This window comes from Lates calcarifer, linkage group LG5 (genome assembly GCF_001640805.2).
Source record: "Lates calcarifer isolate ASB-BC8 linkage group LG5, TLL_Latcal_v3, whole genome shotgun sequence".
Lineage (NCBI taxonomy): Eukaryota > Metazoa > Chordata > Actinopteri > Centropomidae > Lates > Lates calcarifer.
Genome location: NC_066837.1, coordinates 19850816 through 19876386, shown reverse-complemented (window position 1 = coordinate 19876386; position 25571 = coordinate 19850816). Strand labels below are relative to the sequence as shown.

At 38.7% G+C, this 25571-nt stretch overlaps 1 protein-coding gene across 1 annotated transcript in view; it reads left to right on the top strand.

Moving 5' to 3' along the window:
* The window catches only part of tusc3 (tumor suppressor candidate 3), a 61855-nt gene that overhangs the window by 13815 nt on the left and 22469 nt on the right, over positions 1 to 25571 (top strand). Inside the window, exons 2-6 of the mRNA XM_018664922.2 lie at positions 10043 to 10212; positions 15518 to 15635; positions 19907 to 20080; positions 21825 to 21965; positions 22279 to 22368. Coding sequence (XP_018520438.1) covers positions 10043 to 10212; positions 15518 to 15635; positions 19907 to 20080; positions 21825 to 21965; positions 22279 to 22368 — 693 coding nt within the window. The remainder of the gene's footprint in view (positions 1 to 10042; positions 10213 to 15517; positions 15636 to 19906; positions 20081 to 21824; positions 21966 to 22278; positions 22369 to 25571) is intronic.

The window sequence follows — 25571 nt, the reverse complement described above, 5'->3', positions numbered from 1 at the left end:
GTTGCATCCTTCCATTTTTATCCTGTGGAGTCAAACTGGGTTGTGTGAACCTTGAATTTGTCTATGCAACTGTAACTTTCCTCCTCATCTCAAAGTCTCTGACATCCTTTTACTGAAGTCCTTGATTCTTAAGTTTATGTAAGATGGATGAAGAAGGATGCTGCTGTACATCAAGTTGTGCCTCTTTTTCTGTTTTCTCATTAGTGCTTAATTAAACCTTAAGGCCACCCACAGCTGACCTGTGGTACTAAAATTACTAAGCGAGCGGGATGCAAAATTTGGACACTTTTCTCTCTCTTATCATTTGATCACATAACACACATAAATGTCTGAAGCCAAGCACTTAATGCAGGCAGATGAAGACTCTGCACAGAGACAGCCAGGGTGAGTGTTTGACCCCAAACATGCGGAGTCTGGAATTTGTCTGATCACTCAAAAACTCATGGATAATTCTAGAGTAAGAGGGAGAGTGAGCCTGAAGTAAAGATAATAAGGTTTGGAAAGACTCAATGATAACATGTCCCCTACATCGTGATGAATTAGTCGTATGTCGGGGAGATGAAGGAGCCCTCGTATTCACTTTGTGTTCCTTTCAAATTCAGGAGAATGGCCCTTTGCTGCGACTGACACATCTCCAGGGCTCCATTTATGTCTTCTTTTTTAAGATTCCCAGTAGTTAAAAAAAAAAAAAAGTTCTAAATCCATTTTTCTTTTTCTCTGTTTTTGCCCTGCAGTTAGTTTTGATTGTTTTGTTCCTTCCTTTTACTAAGGGCCGATAAGTATAATGTTGGCTATGCTTTTGGTGCTTTATTAAGTGTGACCTGAATTAGAGTTATAGTTATTTTTACCAATAGTCTGACAACTTACCGCAGACTATTAGTTATCGTAATATATGCTTCTATGGGTTTTACGTTAGACAGTCTGCAGTAGTAGTTGCCCTAGTAGTTTCTCACCTTTGTTTCTCTGGTGCCTGGCTCAAGGATGCAACAGATGTTGCTCTGCAATACAGGAAAAGCATTTTTTATTCCCCTGCTGTGCACAGACATTCCTGCCTAGCCCCTCAAGGTGTTTGAATTACTTCTTTTCAAATCCCGTGATGCACTTTTTTATTATTATTAGATTTTCACCTGATGTTGACTGCTGTAAGCTTACTTAAAATCCCCCCAGCAAATGTAAATCCTTGAGGAAACTAATTTACACACAGATTTGTTTTGCTTTTGCTTTTTGCCAGATAATCATGCACTCCCTTTGAAACATGCTTTTGGCTACTAAAAATAAGTAAAAGTCATTTTGTTTGGTTTTTTTTGGGATCATTACAAGAATGCTAAGAATGCTTGTCCAGTTGTTGCTGCCAAGGTGAGCATTGGGCACACGACAGCACTTAGGCTTTAGACACACTTAACACTACGTATTGTGTTGATCAGCCCGTGCTACAACAGGTATGAGGCTCAGAGGTGTAACTACCATATATTTACTGTATTCAAGTGTATATTTTATTGACTATTGAATACCTCTGTGTTACATTTCAGTTTGAATAAGCATTAATGGAAAAGTTGAAGGATTTTGATGGATTGTGATGGGCAGGGCCCTCTTTGACCATCATGCATTGGGACACCACTGTACTTGTCCACATTTGTGCATTGAAAAACATGTTTGAAATACTTAACGAAGGGACGACCCAATAGCCGAATGGCGAATAAAGGCAAAAAGCCCCCCAAAATTACTTAAAAAAGAATACTTAAAGAAATTAAAGTCCTAAAAACAGTGTTGCATTCATATGATCTTTGTCCAGTAGATGCCAGCAAAATTTAATGAATCTTAACTTACTTTCGATGTGATTTGTTATACTAATTTGCAGCTATAATATTTATTTGTGTTCGATACCAGCATAACATATTGTTAATGTATTAAAAAACCCAACCTGAAACATAGCTGCATGTTAGTGCTGTGTTATCACATTCTACTAACTAAATTTTTGTCTCTCTGTTTCTGAACTACTTTTTATTTATAACTCCTGTTTTCTTTTTTGCTTCTTTGTTACTTCCTAACTATTTTCTGTCTCTCCCTCTCAGTTACTTTTAACTCGAGATTATTTTCCTCCATTTTTCCCTGTTTTCCTCCCATTTTTTTCATTTACTTTCCTCTCCTCCCTCCATCCCTCCATCTCCTTGGCTTTATTGCCGTGAACAGTATAGTGACCATATGCTCTCTGAGTGCTTGCATTGACTCCCTATTGTTTCTACAGTAGGATTGGCCCCTTGCCCTTTGTGTCCATCCCCAGTTTTTATTGGGATGCCTTTATAACAAAATCAAACTGCAGTGATGCCCCTTAAACCCAATTTGAGCGCAGTGCTTTCCCCAGAGAAATGATATCTGCAAACACAGGGAAAAGAAAAATAAAGGGGGGAAGGAGGGGTGAGAAGAGGTCAAGCAGAGTGACTAAACAATTAGCCTCAGAATTCTGCTCCTATTTTGTGACAGATAAAATGTAACTAGAATAAATTACAGTCACCAGTTGATGATTCAAATGACTTGGCCAGCCAGTGTGTGTGTGTGTGTGTGTGTGTAGCTTGGCCACACCATACAATGCATTGTTAAAATATTCTTCTATATGTTTGAACACACTGTGCCTGGGGAGGTGAACGAACAATGCTCTTCCCTCATTCATTTCCCTCTACAGCAAATATCTTGCTCAAGCTGTACCAATAGAAATAACCAGGAAGAGCTGAATTGAGAATTGCAAATTTTGAGAAATCTGGAAACAATCCTAGAACCAGATGGAAATAAAAAAAAAAGTTGTAATTTCACATGGCAACATGTTATTCTAACTCTAACTGAAACAAAAATGGTCTTTAGTGCCGACAATTTTTTCGATTTAGTTAATGGTTATAATTGAGTTGTGTTGTGATGCTCTCCCCATTAGAATTCAACCCAGCCACCCACACCCAAAGCATATTGTGTGTTATCATATTCACATTTTATTTCAGCTTCAAAATTAGACTTATATCTCCCCCTAACATTTAAGCCATCTAAAAAGTTTAAAAGTTAACTTGATGAAACTCGCAGACACCCTAAACCAACAAACACAAAAGACTTAGACAGGTGCCCTAGGAAAAGGAAATGACAGAAGATTTAAAATGTCACACCATGTGCCTGGGAGGTTTAGAGAGAAGCTGTAATCTGTGAGCCAAAAAAAAAAAAAAAAAATCAGACAAATCTTTAGACATTCTATAAACGTCGTGGAGAGAGACACAACTGCTGGCACTAATCGGGGAAAGATATAAAATAAAATAAAATCAACGGAGGTTGACGGATGAGAAGACACATGGACAAAGGCAGGGGAAATGCATTTATTTCAAGTAATTGTTATTAGGCAGATAAGCTGACAAATCCACCCCTCCTCCCTCCACTGACAAGTCATGGTATTTCTGGGAATTGAAGATTATGGGCTGACAAATGTGGAGCTGGCAATATGAAAGCATGTTGGTTTGACTCAATAGAGGTGAGAGATGGCAACAATAACATTGACAGACAAACTCTCACACAGATGCGCTATCAAACTGTGCAAAGGTATATGTTTTTACCTCTCTGTATTAACTGTTCTCTCTCTCCCTTTACTTACAAGATGCCTCCAGTGTTTTGTGTGTGTGTGTGTGTGTGTGTGTGTGTGGTCTCCTAGAAAACAAGCAAACTGCAGCAAAACATGTTTACATTATGGTTGTGTTGGTGTGGAAAGAACTGTTGCTCATCATGCTCCTCTGCTCACTTGTCCATCTTCATCACTACTCTCTGTCACCTTCACTTCCCTTCCTGCTCTTGTCCCTTCTGTTTTTCTATACATTTCCTTTCTTCTCCTGTATTTTCTTTCTCCTTAATCAAATCCTCAGGTCCTCCTCTAGCTTCTTAAACCTTTGGGTCACCTTCTTTCCCTATTTCTCATCTAATCCTACCCTTCTGTTCCTTTAAAAGAAGCCATAGAAATTAAATAATAAAAAAAAACATAACATTTCTGAGTAATGTTGCTTTTTCTTCCCTCCTCATTTGTTTTGCCCTCCTGAGCTTCCTTTGTGTGTGTCTGTGTGTGTGTTTTTAAGTATTTTCGATTTAACTCAACACAGAAAGTCCCCAAGTCATCATAAGGACACTGTGATTACCAGAAATTGACTTGCAATAAGTTTTTGTTGGTTTTTACAATGGGCAGTGTACTTCTGTGTGTGTGTGTGAGAGAGAGGGAGAAGGCGAGAGAGGGAGAGTGGGAGAGAGATGAGTCTTTGTTCCTTGTTATACGAAGCCAATTTTCAGTAATCCCCCTTTCAATGGGAGAATTGGAGGAAACTGTATAGGAGCCTGATGGCCAAAGCTGAGACCCATTCACTTACAATAGACCTCTGTTTAGACCGCTCAGAGCAAGGGATTGTGGACTGAACAAATACTTTTAGCCTTTTCATGAGGAGGGCTCGCAGATCAAACCCCTGGCTGGCTTGGGAAATCTAGACTGTCCCCAGTAACTACAAGGCACTTAAAAGTGCCCTGTGGGGGGGATTTCAACACTATAATGGCACAGGAAACAATGTTACAATAAGCAGGTCTCCAGACTTCGTGTTAGGTTTTTCAGATTCAAACAGTATGTATGTAACAGAAAGCTCTTAGCATGTTATGCATGTTACGTTATGCCATTACCTCTACATAATGTCGACCACCTTATTTTAAAAACCATATCCTGAGCACTTCCTGTTTATAACTTCTCAGATGGTTTGCTCCCCAGTACACTCAATATGACAAAGAATTTCATCTGTGATATTTTCTTTTATACAGGCACTGAAAATCAATGTAAGGAATTCAAAAGGCGCCACAACAGAGATTCACTACAGCGGTGGTTTCTCTATAGTGTGGACCACACAGGGGTCAAGCACTCCCACTCAAAAGAGCTTGAATATAGAAGTGACTAGCTATGCCTAGCTGCCATGGCATAAATCCCATCATCTTGGTGTCACTAAAAGAAACACCATCATTTTAAGAGGTCCTCTCTTCCTTCCATTCAGTAAACATTGGCAGCACTTCTTTGACTGTTTTAAGGGTCAGGTTTTGTGGCCCTGCTGTCTCTGATGGTTTACAAACCATATGTGGTTAGTTTATCCTGTGTTGAAAAGTAAATGTATCTGTAAATCTGTAAATATAAAAATGTACTTGTATTTTCTTTTCACACATCATTGATCTCTTTTAAAATGTCATCTTTTCTCTGTTGTTTCAGAAAGACACTACCACTCAGCACTGCTGATGTGGTTTTGTACATGCAGCATTTACTGCTGAGTAAACTATAATTTTTAGAAGACAGGAGTGAACTAAAGGAGAGGTTTGGGATGTGTCATCAAGTGCCATCTGCTTTTAAAATAATCAAACTAAACCACCTGACTATCTACTGCTTAATTCACTAACTGTGTCTTTTAGTGATTGATAGAAACTTTATCCATTTACTATTTCACTAACTAAATAAATAGTTAACTGGCTGACTGGTTACCCAACTGGCTAAGTGACTGATGATTTGTCTGACAGCTTTCAGGCTGGCTGGCCAGCTAGCAGAGTGACTCTGTGCTTGAATAACTGTTTGGCTGATAAACTCACCGTCTTCGCCGATGCCCCCCCACAACCTCTTGCTGTGTGGACATCAGTGCATGAGTCAATTCTGCCTTACATTTCATGTGTCATCCTCTTCCTGTCTCTTATTTTCTCTCGCTTCATTATTTACTTTCCTCTCTCTACTTGTATCCCAAAACCCCTTATCAATTCTTTCCCTACCTTTGGAGTGCTTTTTCTCTTCCAGTTGGTAGATCTTCACATCTGCTTCCCTTGGTGTGTGGATACTCTGCTAGTGAGTGTTTTACTTTTAAAGCAAATTTTATGTTATTTCTTTAAACTTTATTCTCTATTTAGTCACAATATCAGGTTCTCAGCTCACGGCACTACCTTTGTGTTGCAAGAAATGAAAGAAAAGAAATACTCAGAAAAGAAAAACTCGAAAGACTTGAAAATCAAGTAGAAAAAAATATATAATAAGGAAAGAGAATTAGAGCAAATGAGTAAATGGGCAACTAGAGAGAAAGAGCAGTTCAGTGTTACTAATACAGTCTGCTGTCTACCCTGTGACCTGTAATGTGTGTGTGTGTGTGTGTGTGTATGTGTGTGAGAGAGAGGTCATGACATTCACAGAGTGAGTAACAGAAAATCAGATGGATAAAGCAGGATATCTGCAGACCATTTGTGCATCTTACTCACTGGCGTGCGCGCACACACGCACCTATACACACTGTGGTTGTGACTCATTTTAGTGACCTCTGTGCTCAGTGGGGTAGAAAATAAATGTTTTTAATGGTCCTGGGCTGTTTGGAGTGCTTATGTATCGTACATGTTTGTGTATGTGGATCAGGTAAAGTAGGGAATCATAACACTGATGTGTGGGAGTCACTTGAAGGTCTAACATATATCTCTGTGCAGTAATTGCTCCTTAGAAGTCCTTTAAACTACTTTGTAGTTTACAGGCATCAGTTTGTCTCAATACAGGCATTAAATATTACTCTGCATAGCATCCACAGCATCATGACAACAACACATGCCATATTCACTACCCAGCTTTCTCAAGTTCTCTGTCTTTAACAGAAACACTATTCTTACTCACTAAACAGTCCCATTTGGTTCTACTTTGTAATTCTTTTTCTAAAAATGAAACTGCTGTTGATTATTTCCAGATTATGTTTCATCTTAAAAACTTTCTAGCAGTTAGGAGAGGCTTTTAATACTACAATGACAAAAAAAAAAAACAAAAAAAAAAAAACAGAGATAATTCAATATCAACCACCATAGTTCTGTCCTTCAACTGCACAATGTGGATTGTTGTTCTTTGCGAGATTGGAAGTTTGACAAGTGCTTTTTTTAAAAAACAAATGTACCCATGGTAAAAATTTTTGTTTTAACAGCTGTGTTTGTGGTATTAAAGCTTCTGGTAAATAATGTATTAATTGGACTCATCATACTCTGCAGTAGAATCATTATACCACTAGACAGTGTTAACATAAGATACAGAACCCAGGAAATCAGAGGGGACCCCTGGTAAAATTTAAATCCAAAACTGGCATCACTGGCCTCACTTATTTTTCAGTACTAGTAGGACAGTTCATTTTAAGACCTCCCAAACAACAGTTTTGCTTCAAATGTGCCCTATATTATGGCAAATATTCTGTCTTGCCATCTGCACCACTCTCCAGTGTTTTCCAGCACCTTTATCATCGCTTACACTTCCCTCACAAATAGTACTTTCGGTGTATTTTCAGCACTGTGTGTGTGTGTGGTGTATGTGTGCGTGTGCATGCTTGCTTGCAGAACATGAGTAAGTCAGTGCATCATTACTGCCAGCATGATTGGCATCCAGGACTGACAGCTCTCCTTTTGGGGCTGAATGCACACGGGCAAAAACTTGGTAGATAAATTAAAGACAAGAAAGCAAAGGTGCACAGAAAGCACTTTGTACCTCCTCTGGACGTGTGCTCCCATTTGTGTGTGTGTTTGTGCAGTGTTTCTTAGCAAACCTCCCTCATTATAAGTGGCTCATTGGTGTGGGAATGTGGCTTGTCTGAAGTGAATGAGCAATAGAGCATAAACACACATCTTACTACTGTGTGTCTTTCCCTCTCTGTCTCACACTCTTCTTTATCCGCGTCCGCTTTTTCTTTTTCGTTCGTCTTTGTCGATCTTGTCTACAGGCAGTTTACTGGAGAGATTTAGTTTACAGCTCTGCGCTGTGGTTGCAGCCAAGCCTATGAACTGATTTGTGTGTGTGTGTGTGTGTGTGTGTGAGTATGAAAGAGAGAGAGGGAAAGGGAGAGAGGGAGATTTTGTGCCCGATTAGCAGTAGGAGTGAGGTGCAGTGCTAAATTATTTAGCTACTGTCTACTTGATCCAATACTCGTGAACCAGTGGGTAGAAAGAAGGATGGAGAGGGAGAGATAGAAAGTTACTGTACATAGAGCACAGTATGAGATGGGATGTTCATACCATCACGTTACCCCTTATAACTGGTGTGAATTGGTTGCAAACTGAGAAGAAACTTTTGAAAGAGTACAACCACAAAAAGCCACCACTCCTACCTCTCAGCTCTGCATCAAATGCCCCTCTGCACAAGCGAGACTTGCATGCATATGCTGGGTGGCAACAGAGTGAAAAGCATGAAGAATGTTGAGAAAGTCAGCACACTCAGCTGACTCACTTGGCAAGACAATTTTAATAATACATTTAGAAATAAACAACAAAATGGGAACAGCAATGTTTGTTACGTGTCCAGCAAAATAGAGCAAGCTCAGCATCAAGCCTCTTTTAAAGTATGATGTAGCATTTTTTCATTCACGAGAAGAATTTGTGAAGAAGTGCATTTTTAAACTTACACAATATGCTTTAAGATTTGAGCTGATTCATTTAGTATTAGCCAATGTCACCACTACTACAGACATTTTCTAACTGAATGTGTTTTTATATGTTTATCAGCATACTACAACACCAGCCCACTTCCATTCATTGTGTTTCAACCGGGGTGCCTTATCCAACACAAGTTAGAACACAAGCATTACATCAAGGTCGATTGCAATTGAAAACTGTGAGTAAAATGATTTTATGAGTCCAAAGCATGAAATGAATGTCAAGACAACAGCACTCTTTATTTAAAAAAAGGTAAAAACTATGGCAAAAACAGAGAGTACTCTGCCCTGAATTACCCTCTCCCTGTTTAGAAGTTGTGTTAAAAAATGGGTTGAGAAAAGAGAAGGAAAAAAACAGTTATCAGTGTTTCTGTATGTGCTAAAGATGCAGACATGGTGGACAAAAGTCTTTAATGAAAAATGCATGACAACGCCTCTGCACAGATTTAGCATAGTCTCGTTCACAAAAAAAGAAAAAAAGTTTTGTGCTGTAAATTGAAATATGCTTCTCGGACAGATTTTTATTTATTTATTTATTTATTTAGCTATACAGTTTGTTCAGCAGAGAAACAAGTGGGAAACAAGTGTTTCATCAGCAGTCTCAGTATTTCATCAGCCATCAGTTCAGAGCTCAAGTTTGGCAAAAAATGGTGCTGGTAGCAACTAAGCAGTGTCCTGCTGAGAACTTACACAGTCATACAGTAGATTTGCAGACACACAAACAGCACAGGGACACTTTTGCACACACATACATTCAGCTACACTGAATCATTACCGTACCCCGCTGCATGACTTTGCCATAATAAGCATTTCAGCTTTAGACACCTTACAAAGGCACTGGCTGTGTTTGTGTACACACGTGTGCTGTGTGTTGTTTACCTTGAGCGTTGTGTTCTGACGCTGACTCTGTTGTGACCTTTTAGCTAAGCCGGCCCGAATTTAATCAGCAGCAGACTCTCACAATTCACACACAAACACAACCAAGAACTTTGGCTTTACTGTGCATACGCACATACCTAGGCTGCCAAGTCAGGGCTCCTTCTCTGTAAATAATGGTTTGGTTTGTTGTATTCCAGATTCTTTGCATCCCATTAGTCAATACAGGCCAGGAGTCAAACCCATTAAAATTTAGATTTAGTAACTTGCATCCAGCATTACCTTGGCCTGTATCAGCCTTGGACTTTCAAAGCAGCCAGTATATACAGCAAGGTTCCTCCTGGTCGTGGAATAGTTGGAATATTACAGAATAAGACATTTTCTGTTTTTCAGACAGGAAAAGTAAAGGATTTTGATGTATTCTGTGGGGAATCTGGGTGACATCTGGGGAGTGTACAAATGGGTCATTTTATACGAGTGTACCAGAATGTCTTTGTAACTTCTCTGTACTGTCATTTGACTATACATGATTTTCCCCCATGGTAGAGTCAGTTTTTGACATTTCAAAAAATTTAAATGCCTTTATTATTAATCTGCTGTTCCTTAACATCATTAGACTCATGGGAATTACTCTTCTGTTTGAATCTGAAAAACCTAACACGAAACATTGTCCTCTCTGCCCTTTTCGTTTTCTGTGCATTCAGAATCTGCTGTCAGAGAAGGTTGACCAGATGATGGAGTGGTCCTCTCGGCGTTCGGTCGTCCGGATGAACGGTGACAAGTTCCGTCGCTTCGTCAAGGCCCCACCCAGAAACTACTCTGTCATCGTCATGTTCACTGCCCTGCAGCCTCAAAGGCAGTGTTCTGTCTGCAGGTATGCATGCACACACACATACACACTCAAGGCCAAAGCACCTTCTGTATGCCACAACCTGGCATAGCTCCTACCATAACAACCATTCCTCTGTCCTTCTCTCTATTGCCGGACATAACTCTCATTCCCTCCTGCAAGTTTACTTAGTGCACTGAAGTTCATGTACAGTGGAAAAATCTGTAAGCTCTCAAGTCACACACACACACATGCACACACACAAGCACAAATGTCCTAGACCTGCACACCTTGGGAAACACAGAAAACAGCATTATATAACAAGAACCTGTGGGTCACGTTGACATTTGGATCAAAGGGACTTCAGCCAGCCGTACTACCAAAGGGGAATGAATAAATTCCACAGAACAAGGCCAACAAGACCTACTTACCCACTTGCGTACTCAAAGCATTTAATACATTGAGGATATTTCCCAAAAATCCCAGTAGCGAGTTTTAACTTAATTTTTTCATTAACAAAACCAGACTTGCATCATGTTTGCAGCAGAATCAAGTGCAACACAGCAAAATCAAGCACTACCTCAAAATGCAAATACAAGATTAGAAGTTTGATTTTAATTTTTAGCTCAGAATCTAAATGAATTTCCATCTCAATTAAACAATTTTAACACCCTGTCAATCCCAGGGTTTCAGCACCATGGACAGCTGTGCACACAACACTGGTATTTATAATAGATATGACTGTGGAGCTGTCCGTGGTGCTGAAAGCTCTACACTCTATGGCATTAAATGATAAAAAAGGACAGAACCCACTGTTTGGATGTGTGTATGGCATGTACCCAGCTTTATTATTTTTGTCATGTTTTTCTCAGGGTCATGTGAATTGCAGTCAGTGCTACAGTATTTCTCCTGTAGAATTTGATTTGGTTTTCATCTTTCGTGCTTGCTTCGATTGTTTTTCATTTTAGTCTACTGTTGATTTCCCTTTTGCGTTCATATTTCCATATTTATGATGCACTTTGTAACTTCCGAATGGATAGCCAAAGGTGGTGGCTGCTCTGATGTTTAGGAATTACTGATTTCCCCACAAATCACTGTCTCTCTCTGTCTGAAAAGTAGTATTATTTGGTAAACCTAGGCTTGAGTTGCTTAGATGTGTGTCAAGGAATAAACTAATGTGAAAGGCTTGTGACTCATTGTTTAGTTAAGAAAAATTCTGTATCATTTAACATTCATTACATTGGGATGCATGGTATATAGTATGTTGTAGCAACTTCTGCCTGTGTAGCGTAAAGCAGGTAGTCGACCCATGTCCCAGTGTCCTACTAGAAGTCCAGCTAGTTGATGAAATCAGCACTGACCTCCTCTATCCTGACTTTGCCTATTACTGTAATCAGCCACTCTTCTATTTCATCAGTCATTTGATTAGATAACTTATTCATCACTCATGTCAGCACCTCTCAGCCACCTTTCTTTCTGTGCATGTTTGTCTCTGTATCTCTCTCTCTCTTTCTCTCTTTTGTCTTAGTAAAATATATTTTTGTTGAAGACAGGCAGAACAGACACTCACAGTATTATCACGAAACACAGACAAACTCACTCTCTTTTTATTTCTCTTTCGTTGCTGTAGCCTACTCTAAGAATTCCACCAAAGCAGGTTGTACAAGGTTTGCAATTTTACTCGCACACTCTCAAATCTTCTCACCAGTTGCTGTGGGCTAACCCTTGACACACACACACACACACACACGCACACACACGCACACACACATTTATCTGTTTATCTCAGAAGCCATTTCTCTCCTCCTTCTCTCTTAACACTAAACCAGCCAACTTGCCCTCTTATTTCAATTTAATAACCAGATGCATTCATTAATGTCAACCCGCTCTCATTTACCCTTATTTCTCTTCTTCTGTCTGCTTCCTCCTCTCTTTGTTTGTCTGTTTGTACCCCCCCTCCCCCTTTCCACTTCTCTTATTAACACTAGCGATAGCATCACATCATTAGTGAAAGACAGAGAGCAAGAGATGGATGTTAGATGGTGACCTCTGTCTGTGTTAAGAGGAACATCAGACTGTGAAAAAGATGGCTAATCACTGAGGTCCTCACTAACATCACTCGTAAGCTTTGTCCCATGTCCGTACTACATACTGAGTACTGCTTTCATACTAGAAAGGAGACTAATTTAAGTATACTCAACAGTGACAGTCTTCACACTACATTCATTTTTAAGCTTAGTATCAATGGTATGGTGATAGTATTTTCACACCATGTACCATCATGTATAAATTATCTAGGGGCTGGAAAAAATGGCAGATGGTGATGCAACAGTTCAGGCTGAACCCCAAACTAAGAACAGAAGTAGAGTTTTCTCCTTCATGAAGCTACCTTTTCCTTTACTGGAATGATAACTACTGTTCTTATTTCTTTTCTTTGGTTACTAGGTTACATTTTGCAGGTTTCTGTGCACTTTTGACTAATGTGATTCTGTATTATTGTTGCTTAGTAACTGCTAACAAGAAAAGTAGAGTTTAGCATGATTTTAGAAGAGCAAGACTTTTCTAGCTTTGATCACATAAAAATAACAAGAATGCATAATCACATGTGAATGAATTTGCAGGAGACATAGCACCAGCAGAAAGCAGGTTCTCTATATGCACGGCATATTTGTTTTACAACAGAAGGCATTTCAGTGGCATTGTTGTTTCCCCTTTCTTGTGCAAACTAAATATCACATATTGTTTAGCTCAATTGTAGCACACTGAAATAAGCTTTAGTGCCAAATTTGCACAGTGATTCTCTCACATATACACACAACACACCCCCACATTATATATAAACAGTCATAAACTTAAACGCACACGTACACAGCAAAATCAAAAGTGTTAGATTTTCAGTGTTAGAGTTGAAAGTATAAATATACTGGGTGTACCCTGCCTCTCACGACCCTTAACGGATAAGCAAAAGTGTTGAATTAACACTGTTGATTTTGCTGTGTACATATGGATGTAGGCACACTGCTTTGTTGAGGTATAGTTGCTTTAAAAAGCCTTTGTCATAGTGGCTGTATGATCAAAAGCAAGACCAACAAGTCACAATTTTCACTGCCACATCCAGCACATCTATACTCAATAAATAAACACAATGTCACAGATGATAGTAACAAAAACACATAATGTATAATTAATATATTACGTGCAAAATTACATAAGGAAAACAAAAGAAAAAGAGGTTACATTTTTTTCAAGTCAAGAAACAGATAAAGACTGAGGACAGTGGCCACATTAATACATACTGTAAATTATAAATATATACAATTAATGAGAATAAATGTCATACTAAAAGACATTGCATTATTGTTGGAGTTCAGAGGGGTCTGTAGCATTTTTGTTTTCACTCTCACCATATAATTGAAAAACTGTAATTTTTTAATAATTCATATCCCTAGCTTGTTATACTGGTTAATTTATTTTGCCTTGGTGAGACTGATACAGGGACTGCTATTAGACTCAAATAATTGGTTGTCATCATCTTTTAAGGCATTTATCCATTCCACACAAACCTGACTCTCAGTTGAATTTGAGGTTCACGTACTGTAGTTGAGATTAGTCCGGTTTGGGAAACACATCCTGAAAAATTAGTACATTTTAAAATTATTGCTGTATTAAAGGCATTTTAGTAGATAAGTGCTTGTCTCGTGACGTTGTGTAAACATGCAGCAAGAATTCATATGCTTTTGTAAATTAATAGCAAAAATATTTAAATATTCAATATAATGTATAAGTAGATAATATTAAACTAAAATAATTAATAAATGTGTGTAAACTATCAGGTACAAGTGGTTTAACATCTTCCATTATCATGTCCATTTCTTAATCATTCACCCCGATTAGTAAAATATTCTTTTATCATTCGGACAGTTGTCAGGAAGCAAGCCAAATAAACGACAAATGAATAAATACCGTGGAGTATGAGCACAATAAAAGCCAGATCTCAGTGACACCTAGACAGTTCCAGCAGAGGGGTGCTCACAGACAGAGACGCACACCACTGTAATCCCAGACAGTCTGCTGGCCTGAGTTTCAACTTCATCTCTACTGACTTTTGCTGTATACACTTCAAAGGGACCCTCCTAATATTAGCTGTGAAGATAACAATGTAACATCACTGCACATAACAGATCCTGACAGTCGATTTCCCACTAATTAAAGCCAACTCAAGAGGCAGTTGACATAAGACACAATGTCAGAGAGAAGGAGAGAGGCATGTAGCTAAAGTCAGAAACAAGGGAGAGAGACACACCATGGAAAAGAAAGACTGCCTCTTGACATTTTACTGTTTATCTTGTCGTGGAGGAAGATAAGGTGACAGACTGGTTTGACCATGGCTGGTTAAAATAACATCTTCATTATGCTTTGTTAAAGGTAATAGAAATTAAATGACAAATCAGGTTCTAAAAAGAGAGGAGAGGAAAAGAGAAATGAAAATGTAGTATCTTCACACGTCATGAACACTATGTAGGATGAAGAGAGTGACATCAACAAGGATCTAGTGTACATTTTCATGTTGTTCCAGTGCTTACTTCCTCTCTTTACCCTCCATCTACCCTATCTCTCTGTTTTTGAGGTCACTGGTGTGGATTTTCTGATGAAATTGTCCTCCTTTTTCATGCGCCTGTTTGTCTCTTCATGAATAAATGCATTCATTTCATCCTTTGTTCAGAGCCTATACCCATGGCAGAATAAGATCTTCTGTAGGACAAAGAGCAGCTGTATAAATGTAAGAGAACTGAAAAGACAAACTACAACTGTGTACTTGTAAAAACATAATTGACAACAATGTAAACAAGACATATTTGCCGCTAAAAGATGAGTAAGGAATTTAATTACAATTCTTATTAAGAACATGGTTCTGAAAGAATACAACATTCTGCTAATTAAAGTTACAAAAAGTATACAAGTATTTACTGCAAATCTAAATTTCTTGATGTGGCACATCCATCATTTTAATCAATCACAGTTTGCTCTCCAGCATTAGTTCCACAGAACTTGAGAATCCACATTTTGTCAGCTCTCTTTTCAGGTACTTGAAAAGCCTGACATTGTCACTCATCTTTTGGACAACTCTGTTAATATTAGTCAGAAATTATGTTTCATTATGTTTTTAGAACTTAAGTGACACCTACTTTTAGTGATGTCTCCTTTCAAAAAGTTTTGTTTGGCACAGAAGAGATGGTCTTGAATAGAATCTTAATCTTTGGCACGGTTCTTGAGTGTGCAAGTGTTTTTTCTAAATGTAACATGAATTAAACATTTAGTTTTTTCTTTCTGTGTCATTGCCATCTTATAGGCAGGCGAATGAGGAGTACCAAGTCCTGGCAAATTCCTGGCGTTACTCATCTGCGTTTTCCAACAAGCTGTTCTTCACTGTGGTGGACTACGATGAGGGGGCCGATGTTTTCCAACAGGTATATCATTGTTTAGTGTATTGTCACTTCCACTGTTACCTAATGTGATACTTTCCTTTTTCTGCCCCCAGTCCATCCTGATCCCTCTGCACATAACACTTCTAGCATTATGTAGGTGCCTCATCATCACCCAACCCATAACTTTAATGAAACACATTCACAATCTTGTGAGGTCTACAGAAAATACCAGTAGGCCTTGTTCCAACTGCAGTAGCTTGGTTTAAAATCCTTTGGCTTCCAACTTAGTAAATCAAAACATTGCTTTTTTGCTTTGGAGATTTTTTTTGTGTGAAATAAAGATGATTTATATGACAAAGATAAAAGTATGAGAAAAATTTATTGGACACCAAAAGCTAATTACTGTTTTGCTGGTATAGGATTAGCTTTATCATAGGACCCACCAGACTGCTGAAGGTAATTTGCTCCACTAAATTAATAGCTGCAAAAAGGTAGGTGGTAAAATTGCCTGTTTTTTAAAGAAAAAAAGTTTTTCTTCCCACCCTGTCAAATCTGGCTCTTTTCAGCAGCTCTTCCTCCTTCTACTATTCATTCTCTCCTTCTTCCCTCTCTTCCTTTGTTCCATCCACTGACTAGCTGATTTCTGCTTGTAAGGGGCTGCCTCAGAATGTCAGCAGTAGTTCAGTAAACAACCTTATAGAAAACCTTACAGGAAAAGGCATAAAGTACACACACAAAAAGTCATACATACACACAGGGAGACGCAATCTGTGGGAGAAAGGCATCCATGGACACACACACACAAAGGGCAGATACAATACGCATGACGTAGATACGTGACTTTTTTCACTCTACTCACACAGAAATTCACATCACATGTTCAGTCCTGTTTTCCTTTCCTTTTCTTTTGACTCACACATGAGAAGAAAATTCTTTTACATTATATTTTTTGTTTTTATGTTTGCTTGCTGTTTATTCTGAAAATTGAGAAAAATGCCTCTAACAAGTTTCTAGAATCCAGGCTGACACATTCAAATGTGTTGTTTTTTTGCCAAAATCAAGACATTCAGTTTTCTTTTGCACAAACTAAACAACAAAAAAATATTGAAAGGGTGATTAATAAGTTTGTGGCCTAAGGTAGAGGTAGATGAGCAGCTCTCATTACATGCATGTGCAGTTCAGTTCTGCAGATAGTTTGAAGTTAATAACGTTTGTGGTGTTTCTGTTTTGGGTCATTGCAAATTGCAAGTCAGCACAGTCTTGAGAAAGTGGACATCAGCCTTCATGCTGTCATCTGCCCAATGTAGTTTTGACTGTGCTAAATACCCAATGTGGTTTTTTTTCACCTGATTTGGAACCCTCAGACTACTGGCTCTTCTGTAAGATGAAGAAGGAGCTCAATGGTCGCCATGTTGACAGTGATAATGACACTGCTGTGGACCATTTTCTCAGACTGTGCTGACTTGCAGTTTTCAATTACCTGAGACAGGAGTACCTCAAAAGTTATTAACTTCAAACTTTATGCATAATCTCTCAAAGAGTTCAAATGCACATGCATTTAACGAGAGCTGCTTACTTATCAATCACCGCCCATAAAAGGATGGATGACTGAAATAATACCTGGTTAATTATAATACATACAGTGTTAAATTTAATAAAAACAGTGTTTTATTTTTGATCTATTTTTGATCGAATGACAGGCTTATAAAGTTAGACAAGCAAACACTGCTGTGCAGTGGAATTGATGGTCTTCAGTAGGTTTTCAATGGGAGGCACAGCCGCTCAACGGTTGTCACTTTGCCACTGTGGATATACATACATTTGTGTTGCAATTTACCACTGACACCAAAATGGAGACGGACTGTGCTCCCCCAACAAACAACAACAAAAAAGCTTTTAAAAAATGTAAGCGTAAGTATTATTCACTTTGGAGACATTTTTGTCACTAGAAAACTTTGTTCCTCTGTGTTTTTCTCTGGTGTGGCTGAGTAGTGCTGAGTGCTGAGTAGGTTAAAAACTCTCAAATGCAGGCAGCACCAAAAACAGGCAGCTTTCTGCAAGCAGCGTTACCTAAATACAGAAAAAGATACAAAATACAGAGGTTAATTCCCTGTTGTCATTTTTATTCTACACTTTATATTCTTGGAACTTTAAATAGCTATGCTCAATTAAAAATAGACTGGTATTTAAAATTAAATAATCTTTAATATTTCTTCTTTTCTCCCTCTTTTTTCAGCTTACTATTCTGCTAGCCATACTTTCTTTATCTTCTATTGCTTCTTCTCTGGCTTTCTTGTGATTTCTCTGATATCTTTTCTCAAGGCTATTTGAATCTCATGATTCTATCCATCTGTCTACTAGTGTTAATTACATCCTCATCCCTTTGCTTTGTATTTCTACTTGTATGCTTACATGTTCTTACAGTTCTAGGAACATGAGAAATATATTTTGCATAGCAACTCTCCACTCATTTCTTTCTTCCTCTGTTTTTGTTTTCTCTGCTCATTGCCTGTCCTTTTCCCCTCCTCTCCATTTTTCTCCAGGAATCTTGGGGAAAACAGAAGAGAGTAAACTAGTTGACTTTATTGTTGCTGATAATTGTAGGGAGTCCTGGGATTCAGAGTTAAATGGGTGTGAAACGAGAGAGATGAAAGATGGGTGCAGATTTGGAGAAAGGAGATAATCAACCTCATTTGAAATTCCCGTTTTATACAGTTGTCTTTATTTAGCTCTCTCTGTGTGTGTGTGTGTGTGTGTGTGTGTGTGTGTGTGTTTGTGTTTGTGTTTATGTTTAAGAGGACAGACAGAAAACAAAGCAATGCATTTGTACAGACAAGTATATTTATGCAAAGATAGAATTATTGGAGATGTCCTCTCTATCTATTAGTTGTGATAGCCAGCACACACCCACTTACTGTCTTGTAATTAGATCAGTGCGCACATGCATACACACAGAGAGGCACATAACATGATAGAAATACAATACACTGGTGTAGTTTTATATCTAATGATCTTGAGGTTATTTTTGTCATTGTTCTGGTCATAGTATGAGTATCTGCCGAATACAGAGTCCTGGCCTAAGTTTTAGATTTTCTTACAAGATACAGCTGCATAGTGCAACTCCAAAGCCGATCAAATTTGGGTAGGTTATTTTGACAAATGAACAGCTCTCCATAATATAATATAATCCGTATGACACATCTTCTTTATTGGTTTTCTATAATGTTTGTAGTGTCTTATTGTGTTTTGTGTAATGTATTTGAGGAGTGTCTGTCTGGAGATGTTGTGGCTGGAACAGCAGGAACAAAATAATGAAGTTCAAATGCAGTTTTCAGCCAAGAGCAGCACTTCATAGGTATGGTGCAGCTGTAAAATGCCACTGATGCAGGAGAGTGAGTATTTGCAGCTCAGCTTTGTTCTCTGATGCCCTATGTCAATAAGGATATCTTCATTGAAACTGCTGGCTGATTTAGTTCTGTGTGCTCAATTCAATTCAATTCAATTTTATTTTATTTATATAGCGCCAAATCACAACAAAAGTCATCTCTAGGCACTTTTAATATAGAGCAGGTCTAGACCGTACTCTTCATATTATAATATTTACAGAGAGACACCCAACAAATCCCACCATGAGCAAGCACTAGGCAACCGTGGCAAGGAAAAACTTCCTTTTAAGAGGCAGAAACCTCGAGCACTCACTCACAGTTGTGTGTGTTGGAAATAGGTTCCTAATGGAGCACCATAGGAATATATACTGTGTCAACATTTATGTCACAACACTGATATTACTTACTTTTAATTTTTTGAGCATTAGCTAACACCGGAATTTTATAATAGGCTGATGACTGTGTTCAATGGGCAAAGACATTATTACAAGTGAAAAGTAATAAAGGCATGGTTTACTCTTAGAATAAACCAGTTAATAAATATGTAAAGAAAAGCTCAAAATAAAACTGAAATTCATACGTATATGGAAAAATACAGATAGAGCCCAGACTCTGAAGTATAGACGTCAGGTAAAATCACTAATATGAATAAAACAATAAAAAATCTAAATGAGAATAGGTTTCAGAATTCAATTCTAAGGACAGCAAGCAACTGAGTATTAAGTCAAGGAATGATTAATAATGGAGACTGAAAACTTTGAGAGAGGTAGACCTATGATATAAGCCTATGCCATTAATCCATTGGTTAAGATATTACGATCTGTGGTGTACCTACATCGATGGGTGATATGCTGCCTAATATGTTTGACAAGTTGTAGATGACATTAACTTGACATCCCTACTGTCATTTTCTCCTTTTTTCTCTAGTTGAACATGAACAGCGCTCCAACCTTCATGCATTTTCCAGCTAAGGGAAAGCCAAAGAGGGCTGATACATTCGACCTGCAAAGGATTGGCTTTGCTTCAGAGCAGCTGGCCAAGTGGATTGCAGACCGCACAGGATGTTCAGGTACTACATACACAGATATTCACAGTCACACTGTGTCTCTGAGGGTATGGACAGACAGGATTTCCAGCATGGTTTTTAGTTTGCTAAAAAAAGGAAGAAAAAAATCCACTTTACAAAAAAATCCACATTACATGAAGTCATATGGACCTCATAAATTAAGATAACACATCAGGCAACGCAGTGATTGGACAGTTTTGGTGACATCACCATTGTTTTCATCATCATTATCAGCTGAGACTAAAACTCAACCTCATTATTATTATTATTATTATTAATACTGATGAACAGGTAGAAACAGGACACACATCTGTTTTAACTCCCTTCCACTTTCTAATCTCTGAAGTCATAGCTAACATATTATGTGTTACCATGGTTACCAAATTAGCTTCCATAAATATAGTACTCTTTTAACAAACTGACCAAATGGGCAAATGGATCTTTTTTTTTTTTTTTTAACAGCACCCAACAGGGTAGGTGTGAAAGCACTCGTAGTCATTGGACTGGCAGATGTAATGTTGTAGCCTTTTAAGCTTCACAGAACAGGGTGTTACACATGCACATGGGTGTTAGTTGCCCTTCCTTGGAGGCCCTGAAGTTGCTGGCCCCTGGTAGAACATACCTTTGACTGTCCAACTACAATTTTTTTCTTCCCTGGACTACCTGTCAGCCAAGCACTGGTAAACATAGTCGAAGGATCACGCTGACTTCCTGTTGATGGTTCTAGATTCAAAAGGCTGCCTTTCATTAAAGGAGAGGGGAGCACTTACACTAAGTGCTAGCTTTCAGGCTCTTCACTGTGACTTTACTACATGAATAAAGAAGAGAACAGAAAAAGGGAAAAAAGAACGGACAAGCATATGATCAAAAAATAGTGAGATGCGTAAATATAAATTTGTGTGATGGAGGAACTTGAATGAAAGTCAAGTGCCACTGTAGTGTGAAAGAATAATAATAATGAATGGCAGAGGAGAATGGACTGTTGTGCAAACATATCCGACATTAGCTCATGCTGTTCTTTTCTGTTCTGTTGCATAATATCCATCTCTTAAAAAAAAAAAAAAAAAAAAAAACTCACAATGACTTAATGTACTTTACAGTACAGTCCTTACATACACAGTCATCACCATTATTAGAGCTTGCTGTCTCTTTGTTGTAACTACTGTATCTCAGCTACAATGAAAACATAAAAATTACTAAAGTAGACAGTGCTGTTTTTGAAATAACTATATCTCTTTTTCTTTCTCTCTTCCTCCCTGAGTTACACATACTTTTAATCCAATAACACTTCGCTGCAGCAGATGGTACACACATTTTCAATGGTGATATAATCACTAGAGGTGACACATATGTGGTCTGTATTTTTTTCTGGAATGTTTTACCCTTGCATCTGTTAATAGCAAACACAGTATGTTGTCAGTTTAGGGAATACCGAAATATTGTGATGCTCTGGTGGTGGCTGTGCCAGTAAATCCGTGATGTTAATGTCAATGGAGGCTCATCAAAATGTGATCAGTTGAATATTAAACGTTATACACTGATTCTCCACTCATGTGCCATTAAACCATAGCAGATGAAGGGGGTGCAACAAGGTGATGTCATTAGGAGTGCCAGTCAAACCTCAAAGGAGAAGTTTGACTGGTTTATTTGCTGCTTCCTGTCGGTTTTAAGCTTAATCAATACTTTACACACTCAGATTGTACCAAGATTATTCATTCTAAGGTTTTAAAGATTGAAAATGAATGAATTATTTTATTCTCTCTCTCTCAATCTCTCCAGATTCGTGTCTTCCGTCCTCCTAATTATTCAGGGACTATTGCTTTGGCTCTGTTAGTTTCTCTGGTTGGTGGTCTGCTGTATCTGAGGAGGAACAACTTGGAATTCATATACAACAAGACTGGATGGGCCATGGCTGCACTGGTATGACATGCACACACACACACTAGGAGAAGTTAAATATATGCCCTACCAAAAATACACACCTTCACAAGCTAGGGAAATGGACTGGAAGTTGAATGGAGTAACCTTACCTCATTAGTAGAAATGTCTGCATGTTTTCAACAAAACCTAGATTTTAATGTCTGAGTGATTTTTTTGAGAGGGATATATTTCAAAGTGACTCAGTTAAAATCGTGATAATAATACTGATATTTCCATGCTGATTATGTTTAATTCACATTCTCTCCTGTCTGTCTTTGCCCCCTCTCTCTCTCTCTTTCTCTCTGTGTAATAGTGTGTAGTTTTTGCCATGACATCGGGTCAGATGTGGAATCACATCAGAGGTCCTCCCTATGCTCACAAAAACCCCCAGAATGGACAAGTGGTATGACTTACATCATTTTTTCTTTTCTCTATATATCCATGCATTAACCCATCTATCCATTTTTACTGTTGTCTTCCTTCTGTTCTTCTACTTGTGTCCTTTCATTCAACCTTTCATCTCTTTACTACCTTCTGTTTTGTTTCATTCCTTGTCATCCTCCATCCCTCTTTTCTTCCTTCTGTCTACAACTGGTACATGCGTTTTCAGGAAAATAATAATATTTTAAGCTTCTTTTTAATCTGTTTTGCATTGTGGCGAGTGAGGCTGTGTTAGATCAGTGATAGGAACATCTGTAAGGCTGTTGGCCCCGAGTAAAATACACTCTGTACTATTACCACCTGCAAACAGGTCAGCACTGGGTCAGTGTGTGTGTATGTGTGTGTGTGTTACTGGACAGCTGGGAGCAGTCATTGTGTGTTAACATCACCCTAGAAACATGTCAGAGTCATCTTTGACCAGGCAGAGAGAGAGAGGACGCAGAGAAAGTGTCTTCTTTCTTTATCTTTTATTTATCTGCCTCACCTGCTCCATTTTATACAGTTAGTCTGTGTTTCTGGATAATTACCATATACCACCAATATGTGTGCAAACATGCACATGCACAGAGCATTTGCAGATATAGTTTTGCTGGTCATCATTTAAGTTTGTTCACTCGAGTGTGAAATTAAAATAAAAATATGAGAAATCCTCAAAAATTAGGGAGGAGGGAGAGAAGGGGAAGTGAAGAGTAAGACAGGAAGGGACACAGAAGAGAGAGAGAGGAAGTGAGTGAAGGAAGAAGAAAATTTACCTTAAAAGCATGCGATTATACGTCTACTGTATTATGTTGTCTGATACGTGCTTGTGTGCATTTGCACAGACACAAATCTGTCCACAGTGAGTGATGCATGGGGGTCACAGACACAAATATACAGAGCAATGCGGTTGTTGTGAAAAAAGTCAATTCAGCTCATGCAAAGAATGAAAAAGATTGGTGTTCCCTGTGGCCAGCACTCCTACAGAATGTACACAAACACACAGTGGTGGGGAGTGCCTACACACAGACACACTCGGAAAGTCAAACGAAAAGGAAACCTATATTTGATATTAGGATAGGTCTTATAGTGCTACTTTTATTTTACATTTCAGAGATTATATATTTTGTTACTTTTCTATCTCTGCTGTCTTTCTTCCATGTTCTCCTTCCTGTACTCATAATGACTCACTCTTTTTCCCCTCCTGCTGCCTCTCTATGCCTTCCCTTCCCCATCACCTTTTCACATGTCTGTCTGTCCTCATACCACGTGAAAGTCCTCATAAGAAAGAAGTGCAGTCAGCTAGTTTGAAACATTCACACCTGCCTGCTGCTTCTGTCCTCTCTTCCTCTCTTGTTCTTGCCTTTGTATGAACTGAGCAGGGTGACAAGGGCAGCATTAAAGCTCTGACATACTCAAGTGTTGAAACAGCATTTTAAATAAAGACAGAAATTAATTCCTGAACTGTAGGGAGCAATAGCCATAGGCATCTGATTCAAATGCAAAGGTGAGCAGGTTATAAAAGATTTATTACTGAGCATGCAGAAAACAAATTATGCCAGTTAGGGGTAGCAAGACTGAGGAGCTGGCAGGAGGCCCATTGTATGCCCCGTTGAAATTGTGAAACTACTAGTTGACCCAGAATGCTGGGATTTTTCAAACCACAAAGACAGCCCCTGAAACAACTGAAAACAGTCAAGTGAAAAGTATAGTCAAAATTTTCCTGAGATTCATAAAGATAGATGTTACAGCAGGGCTACCTTGGATTGTACAGGTAGACCCAATAAGGGGACTGTGTGAACCTGTTGTGTGAAGCTATTGATGGTTGGCTCTATTAGGCTTTACTTTCCTGTTAAGCCCCGTACAGGACCAGCCTGCTAGGCCTCATTTCATAATCTTAATCATTTCACTTTAACAGCAGTGGCCTCACTGATAACCCCAGTGACATACAGTACATGCTTTAACACAACCACATTTTCTTGAGCTTTCAGGCCAGATTGTTATTTTGCAGCCACTCAACCAAAATAGCACCAGGGATTGCAACATTAGATCCTGTGTAAATGGCCTTCATCTCCTTCTTATTTCCCCCCTCCTGTCACACCTTTTCCACCTCCCTGTGCTCTCTCACTCTTTTCCACTCTTGGTCCTCTGACAGAGAATGGCTTCAACTGGGCAGATGATATTGAAAAGATACCTGTCTTATCATTCCCGTCCTCCTTCCCTCCTCTTTTTTTATGTTACTTCCTCTCACGTTTCTCTAATCTCCCACTCTCCTCTCTCTCCCTCTCCCCCCAGACAGCGTAATTCCTTTAAAATGATGAGCGAGCGAGGCCAGGTAGACTATATTGAAAGGATTTGTCAACTGACGAATGGCACAACCAAGCAGATGAAATTGTAGTGAGCATCTCACTGTGCAGCCAAAAAAATACAGCCAGCTTATTTTTGCCCAGACACACATACACACAAAATGGGACATAAACACAGTTGTGCTTGAACAAGCATATCCACACACTATGACAGGCACAAGCATGTACTATACCGAACCATATGTATACAGGTACCACTCCAAACTCTTACATATAAAATACTAAAACACATTCAAACACAGTAATTTGAAGTTCTAGTATTAACATGGTGTAAGCTATTTCAGTCTGGAAGGATGGGGATCTCAGGGAAGAGACTAGAAATATGAATTTTGACATCAACATCGGGGAGTCCCTCTGTCAGTGTTTCTCTCATGGTTTTTACCATGAACAACCACATCTTTATTTCCACACTACTTGCTGATGACATTTCCATATTTCCAGCTGATTTCACTCGATTGGTTGACAGCTTTTAGCAACCCCTTCTACATTACTGCTAACCTTTCATACTGTATTTTAAAGAAACATTGCTGTCACTTTTTTGGGTTGGTAATAGTTGACTTTTGGCATGCATGGGCATCAGTGTGTTGTGTGCATTGGTGAGTGTGAGTGTTGCTTTATTTTTTGCCTGTACCTGCACAACTCCCCTTGTGTGTGTCTGTGTGTGTGTATGCATTTGACTGAGTGAGAGAATGCTTGTGTGTTTATCTGTGTGTTTTGAGCCGATATGGAGTGAATTGAGCAGTGTAGTGAAGCAGTGAAATAAATTGTCCTTTAGGCTGGATATTTGTTCAGACCAGTAGATACTGACCATCGCTCTCTGTCT